Source organism: Eubalaena glacialis, chromosome 3, assembly GCF_028564815.1.
Source record: "Eubalaena glacialis isolate mEubGla1 chromosome 3, mEubGla1.1.hap2.+ XY, whole genome shotgun sequence".
NCBI classification, from domain to species: domain Eukaryota; kingdom Metazoa; phylum Chordata; class Mammalia; order Artiodactyla; family Balaenidae; genus Eubalaena; species Eubalaena glacialis.
In genome coordinates this window covers 189,321,016-189,328,762 of record NC_083718.1, presented here as the reverse complement: position 1 = coordinate 189,328,762, position 7,747 = coordinate 189,321,016, and the positions used below count along the sequence as shown (strand labels likewise).

The following is a 7,747-nucleotide window of genomic DNA, read 5'->3' as shown; positions in this document are numbered from 1 at the left end:
TATACATGTAAAACTTGAGAAATTTCTTGCACTGCATCAACAAACCTCTGCCCTGAATGTGTATTTTATATCATTGAGAAATATTTACTGAGATTGAGAGACACTGCAGGGTGCTCACGTTAGGGTCACTCTGTGTCTGCGTCTGTGTCATCACTGCGTCCAAGGTCCTGCTCACTGATAGCACAGCATTTAGTCCTCACTTCAACGCTGGGAGGAGCTTATTGGGTTCTGAACATATGTACATGTTTTGTTTTGTTTTGTTTTGTTTAAAGAATTTTTTATTTTTTTAGTTTTGTCTGCGTTGGGTCTTCGTTTCTGTGCGAGGGCCTTCTCTAGTCGTGGCAAGCGGGGGCCACTCTTCATCACGGTGCGCGGGCCTCTCACCATCACGGCCTCTCTTGTTGCGGAGCACAGGCTCCAGACGCGCAGGCTCAGCAGTTGTGGCTCACGGGCCCAGTTGCTCCGCGGCATGTGGGATCCTCCCAGACCAGGGCTCGAACCCGTGTCCCCTGCATTGGCAGGCAGATTCTCAACCACTGCGCCACCAGGGAAGCCCTGTACATGTTTTTTAATACTAATTTTTTTTTTTAAATTTTTGGCTGTGTTGAGTCTTTGTTTCTTTCTCTAGTTGCGGTGAGCGGGGGCTACTCTTCGTTGCGGTGCACAGGCTTCTCATTGTAGTGGCTTCTCTTGTTGCGGAGTGTGGGCTCTGGGCATGCAGGCTTCAGTAGTTGTGGTACGCGGGCTCAGTAGTTGTGGCTCGTGGGCTCTAGAACGCAGGCTCAGTAGCTGTGGCACATGGGCTTAGTTGCCCCGCGGCATGTGGGATCTTCCTGGACCAGGGCTTGAACCCATGTCCCCTGCATTGGCAGGTGGATTCTTAACCACTGTGCCACCAGGGAAGTCCCTTTAATACTAATTTTAATGCCTAATTTACAAAATTTAGTTATCAAGATTACTCTTTCAGATTCTGTAGAGTGAACCTGTGTTTCACAAAGTCTGACTGTGGAACTGGCAGCAGCAGAATCTTGGAATTAAAATATGAATCGGGATCCTGAAGCCAACGAGACTTGCTGAATGTTACACCTTTCAAACCACCTGCACCTCCTGTCATAATAAAACAACAGCAACCCAAGAAGGGAAGAGAGCTCAGTGTTGATGGGATGTGTACTCCTCCCACAGGGACTGTTCTGGTGCTTCCCATGAATTATCTCATTTAATACAACCACGAAATAAGCAGCGTCACTGCCCTCATTTTACAGAGAAGGACACGGGGGTGGAGAGTGCCGGATGACCTGGTCAGGGGCTCACAGCTGGGTGGGAGCAATGACTTGACGCCAGAGCCCCGTCTGTAAGAGCAGCTGCCTAGTATCACAAAACGGGAGGGATTTGGGATTCTACGGCGATGGAATCCACCCTAAGCTCTTCCTGGTGTCATAAACATACTGGCATTCATGGGGCCAGAGTCCTGTGTTAGGGAAATGGATTCAGTTGAATTTCAGCAGCAAGCGATGCCACAGCATCCTCACAGCCACATGTCAGCATGTTCCTGAGATGACGCATCCCTCCTTCAAGCTGAAAACAACTTGCCTACAGATTTGTTCTTGATGTCTTAGACAAGGAAAGGGAAGATTTATCAGACCTGTGCTCTAAAGAGATTTTGGATGGTTGTTGACAAGATCAATACCGATTCTGTGGCTGTTTGGTGCAGACCTGACCCTTCATTCCTCCTGAGTTGGGGGTGTGATTGGCGACAGAGCCGAGAAGGGGAGCCTGGGTTTCCCATGAGAAGTGCTTTCCCGCGGGCATGGGCCGTGCTGGGAGCTGCATGGAGCTCGCGGGTCTCAGCTCCATACTCTATACATAGATAAGCTACGATGGTATAGATGTATTAAGAGAATAAGTTAGTATGTGCGCACACACACATGGTTTTTAAAAATTAACAAACCAGGCTATATCTTCCATTCCACAATCTTAAATCCCACCTCAAGTTTCTTCTCTAAGAAACAGATTATGAAGGTATTTTTCTAGTACTGTGCTCCTTGAGCTCACAGAAACTGACATCAAACAAGCTTCAGTGTTAAGAGATTAAAGTTTTCAAGTGTTCAGTACTTAGGTTAACTAAGGGAGAGGGGATCTGAGTGTGTGGACGCCCTCCTTCAAAAACAAAGGAGAATTCAGACTGTCCCCAGTCCTCATCTTTAGGCATCCTTCACTTTGGACGCTTTTCCAAGCTAAGATACTGATTTTTTTTTTTTTTAAAGTAATAACTCACGTTATTTTTAAGGGTTGAGAGGACATCATCACTAAGATAATGTAGGTTAAATGATTTGTAGTTTTACTGTTTTAACTAAAATTTACTTTTATGACTTTTTCTTCTTAGTATTTGCTTCTGTTCATTTATTTGTTTACTTTTAAACTTTTAGATAATTCTTTAAAGATAAATTGATGGATAGATTTTCAGGATATGTTTATAAGTAAAATAACCACTCATGATATTTGCAAAACATAGAGGATTTATTTTCCAAATAATAATGAACAGGGTATAGCTTGCCTAGTTTTTCATCTATAGTGCTTTCAAATCAAGCGTTTTTATTTTGCTTTTTCTAAGATGGTTGGTTTTGAGTTGACTAGTAGATGTTCATGTCACTTCAGACACAGTATTTCCAGAAGCATTCAGAGGGAGTTCCACGTTTCTTGTATGGTTTCCTGATTCTGGCTAAAAGGTGACTCAGTAAAATGTTAGGATCTTGTCCTGAGAAAGCCTGAAATTAAAACAATCCAAATAAAAAAACAGGTTATCAATGAATTGAGTCCTACACACACAAATAGGAACCTTAGTTCAGATGTAGGACCTTTAAAAAGTGTTTTCTTGCTGCTTTATGGGATAGAATTGCGGTGAGCGCCCAGCTTGTAGGCTCTAGAAGGTCTCCTTGTGCCCTACCTGTGGTCCATCCGGTCTGTTTAGCCCTGTGATTGCCGTGAATTTTCCTAAACCCTCATTGACCTATTTCTATTTAAATCTGTCAGTAACATGTTCTGTCCATTTACTGTCTTCTCTGTAAAGTAGGCCTTTTATTTGTCTTGAAATTAACTTCTTTAAGCATGGACCCTTAGTTTTCTTTTTTTTTTCTAGGATTTCATGAGCAAATCCTAATCACCTTTATGATTTTAGAGTCTTTCATCAGAACCCTTCTATTTGGAACAATATAAACATCTGAATGATAACGTTTAATGTAGAAGCCACCCCATCCCCTTCTGGGCGGTTTACCTGCCCTGGGGCCTCAGGTGGTGTACGCCATCTTCAGAACTGAGGGATTCCAGAGTATATTTTTATAAGGATGGTAATGGGTGCTACACCAAAAAAAGGTGTCTCCGGTCAAAATATTTGGGAAATGCTTGGTTAAAATTAAATACGCTTATCTCATTTCCTGGAGGCTTTAACATGCTAATAATGTACATAAAGAATTACCAGGACGGGAAGAGGGGCCAGAACCCAGGGCGTCACTGTAGGCTGGCTCGTGGGACTGGTATACCTGGAAAGCCCTTTAGGAGACACTAATTTAGAGTTTGAGGGGTTGATAATGATCAAATACAGATTTTTCTTTCAGTGTTTAAGGTCCTCCATTAACTGTGCACCATTTCTAACCATTTACTATTATCATTCGTCAATCCCAATCACAGTCTGTCTTCTGCACCCAAAATGATTTCCTTCATATTCTGCTCTATCACACGTATGACATCTCAGGGTTTCGACCGTGTCTTTCTTCTATTTAGACATCATATGGCAGTGCTTGTCATACTTTATTTAATGTGCATAAGAATCACCTGGGGGATCTTGGTAAGATGCAGATTTTGATTCAGTAGGTGCTGGGGGGTGGGGTCTGAGAGTCTGCATTTCTCACAAGCTTCCACATGATACCAATACTGATGGTCCTCGGACCACGTGAAGATGATCAATGACACAGCACAAGTGGATGACAAACTTGAGGGCAGGGGCCTTATCTATTTTTTATTCTCTTCAACTCGTTACAATAATTTATCCAGAATGGGCACTGGATAAGTTCTTGTTGCATCCACATTTATATGGATCAAAATTTGGAACATGCTTTGAAGTAATACTGACTGACCAGTTATTTTAAGGTGTGATTTCTACCGAAAATGCTCGACTGGTTCATGAATTGAGGCTCCTCTAAAGTCAAGGCATAGAATGCTCACTTTTGTAACATAATTCTCATGATGGAGCTACTTACCTTTCTCACACTTCCTCTTGGGTAAAAAATGTTGGTACCGGGATCTGGAAAACAGTATTTTGAAACCATTCATCATCAGATCTATTATTTCCATTTTATACTTGTCTTATTTAAAACACACAAAATAGAATATTCCTAAATCATGTCTAGTTTCTGATTTTCCTTTTTTTCACACCACAGTGATACTTACTTGAAGGAAGATAGGCAGGCACCTGGTTCTTTCTCGCTTCCGGAATTCACAAAGGGCACTGCATTTTCCTAAGTTAGCAGTTCAGTAGTTTATCAAAAATATTTTATAACAAGTGAAATTCTTTCTACTAAACAAGGTCTATTAAAAGACTCCATTTTGTTTCCAGAATGTCCTGAGCATTTGTATCAGTGCTGGAAGGAATACAGTGACAGAGAAAATAGTAAAAGCTGCCATTTCATGGATTACTTTGTGTGCCACTGTGCTGAACATTTTACTTGCATTTTCTCATTGACTGAACTTCACAATAACCCCATGAGATAGGCATTTGTATCATTCCGTTTACTGGGTTAAGAAACTGAGGTACAGATAGATTAAGTAATTTGCTTAAGACTTGAGTAAGTGGGAAAAAAGGATTGTAAATTTCACTTATTGAAAACTGGGATAATGCCCTCCTTCCCCCCAAAATAAAAGTCCATACAGAGAACAAATATACTGAGGAACCAAGTAGAGCAGGATGCTTGGAAGGAGTTGCTGAGAAAAAGAAAACAAGATGTCAGAGGAAGTCTTTATGCCCGGAGGGGAGAGTGTTGGGTAACTAACTCACTTTATATAGCTGATCTTTATATTCCAAAAGAGGATTTTACCTCATCTAATTGATGAAAACAGGGAGTAAATTCAGTGGCAAGAAAATCAGACGCCGGTAGACACAAGAATCATTTTACCTGCTTTCCTAAGACCATCTCCTGTCTCTGCACCTGACATCTCTGGCAGCATCTGCAGAAGGGAAGCTCTTTCCAGCTCATCCAAAGTTGATCTGACATCTTCAGGTGCTACACGGAGTAGAAATAGATATTAGCAACTCAGCTGATTCTTCAATCAGTTCTGTTCCTTATTGTCTTTTGGGGGGTACCAGGGACAAGGAGATAATACTAGAAAAACTTCAAATACTAAGTTCCGGGTTTGTCGTCAGTAGTATTCTAACCGAGAAGTGGAAAGGCTACGGTCCAGTTCACAGGCCAGCAGAACAGGAAATCAAGCGCGTGACTCTCATTCTGATTCCTCCTGCCTGTGTGGCCTTGCCAGGCTGCTCACTGCCTTGAATAAGAGGGGAGGGCTGAGCCACAGGGTCAGTGAAAAAGCACTTCCACTTACAAAGTGATTCTTCCTCATTTCTATTTACCTATTGCTGCCTTTTGCCTTTTGCTTTTAGACATATGGGTGGTGAAATTGGAGTGAGAGGAAAAATAAAGGAGTGGTTTTCTAAAAGGATTGTTAAGGTTCTTCCTGTAAAGCAAATAGGATGGCATCACCTCTTATCTGTCTGGCCTCCAAGATTTAGACACAATTGTCAGGAAAGAGTCAGCTTTAAAATACTCTTTAAAGAAGTTGATAGCAACATTTTCAGGGTGAAATTTGGTCAGCTTAGTGGCATAGAAGATGCATGGTAAGTGTGTGCAAGGTGTGTGGGAAGTGAGTATGAGGTCTGGTGAGCAGACCCTGGACCCTGGCAGAGCAATCTTGGCCAGGTGCTGCAGTGGGGAGATCGGAGCTTCTGGGGAGTCCTGTACTATCCACTTGCTTCACTAAGGCCTCCAAATCCTCAGCTACAACCTTGACTGGGAAACAAAGAGCAAGCCATTGTGAAGGCTTCTGGGCACATTCCCAGTACTTCTGAAGAATATGAATGAGAAATCTATAAAATTCTGAAGGATATGAATGAGAAATCTATAAAATTTGGCCACACATCAATGTTTATGTCATGAAGGATCATTTATGGAGAAACAAATAAGTGGGGAAAAATTTCAGGCAAAAACTAATGTAAGCTGCCACCTGTTAAGAATTTAAGTGAGACGCTACACTCATCTAAGTTTGGAAAAATCATAATCATGATATGTAATTTTTTGCGGATGACAGTCATATCTGAATGTTCATTCTTGGTTTCATCTTATGCTTTTCACTGTTCTTTTTTTTAAATAGCAGAGATTCAATACAGTTAATGCCCGATTTAGCCATTAAGATGACTGCCACTTATGAGTTCAGTGACTGTGGAAGCTGACTGATAGTGCATGAATTAGAGCTTGACAATTATCAGAAAGCTGCTTGAGAGAAACTTTAGAGAGTAGAAATTATAAAATCAATGGCTTAGAAGAGTATTTTCCTTTATTAAAAAAAAATGTCTAAAGTATCCACAATTAAAGACAAGTTAAAATGTTTATGAACCTAATACCCAAGCACCAGCCTTTTCGTTTCTTAAACTAAATTAAGAGCTAACAGCACAATAAGTATCTGCTTGACTGATACACTTTAAGAGAATTCAACTTAGAATTGAACTGAATGAAACACCAATCAAAAGGAAAACATGAATGTACTTGGAAATCTGTGTCATCCCTAGCCCCAGCTAGTCACTTCTTTATTTTTTAATAAATATTTTTGTTTCATATAACACATGTCAGATGATTACTTTTTAGCTTAAAATAAGATACAATAAAAATATTTTAACCTATAATTGGAACAACCAATTCTGCATTCATCCAGCTCATTTAAAATAGAAACTAAAAGCAATGATGGTTTAAATTTAGTGCCATTTTCAAAATTGAAAAAAAAAAAAGCTGATCAAAATAACTTAGAGATATAGAAGTGACATTAAATAAGCAATGTTACCCTTCTACTTGTACATTTTAGAAAGGAAAAAAAAAAACTGTATCCATTACTGACTCTGAGATGTGTTGTAAGGATCCTCAGAATTCTTTTCATAGCTGGGACTATTAATTTCGCAAGACTCCTTTAAGAAAGAATTTTCATTCTTATCTCTAACATTGCATTTAAGACCCTTGAAGACTCTTTCAAGACTGACATAAGGGAAAGAAATCATTTTACCTGAGAGCTGCAGGGGTTCTTCCCTGGAGTCAAGGACAGGAAGAGACCAGAGAGGATTTAAGCATCCTATGAAAAGCAAACAGCAGGAGACCAGCTTATACATGATTGGCAGGAGACAGAAGTCTTCCTTCTCGGCTTCTGTTTGTCAGAACTTTCAACTTGCTTCTTCTCGGGGATGTAGCTCAGTGGGAGAGCATTTGACTGCAACTTGTTCCTTCTCATTCTGTGATCAGCGATTATATATATTATCCTATGACCTCATATCATCCCCTACAAAAAAATAAATAAATAAATTTATTGGCTATGAAGGCTGAAAGACAATCACTTTGCATTGATGTAATTTTTCAAAGTAGCAACTCATAGACAATAAATTTACTGTCTTGTTGCCTAGTGTACAAAATAGGTATTAAATAAAGAACAGTTACGT

The 7,747-nt window shown here is 40.4% G+C and overlaps 1 protein-coding gene across 1 annotated transcript; it reads right to left on the bottom strand.

The window, feature by feature from the left end:
* Positions 1-2,549: 2,549 nt before the first annotated feature.
* Positions 2,550-7,423, bottom strand: UTS2 (urotensin 2). The gene is made up of 4 exons (XM_061187130.1): positions 7,321-7,423; positions 5,166-5,273; positions 4,256-4,297; positions 2,550-2,773 (listed from the first exon to the last, which is right to left on the bottom strand). The coding sequence occupies exons 1-4, from the start codon at positions 7,421-7,423 to the stop codon at positions 2,652-2,654; spliced, it is 375 nt and encodes a 124-aa protein (XP_061043113.1). The 3' UTR covers positions 2,550-2,651.
* Positions 7,424-7,747: the final 324 nt, after the last annotated feature.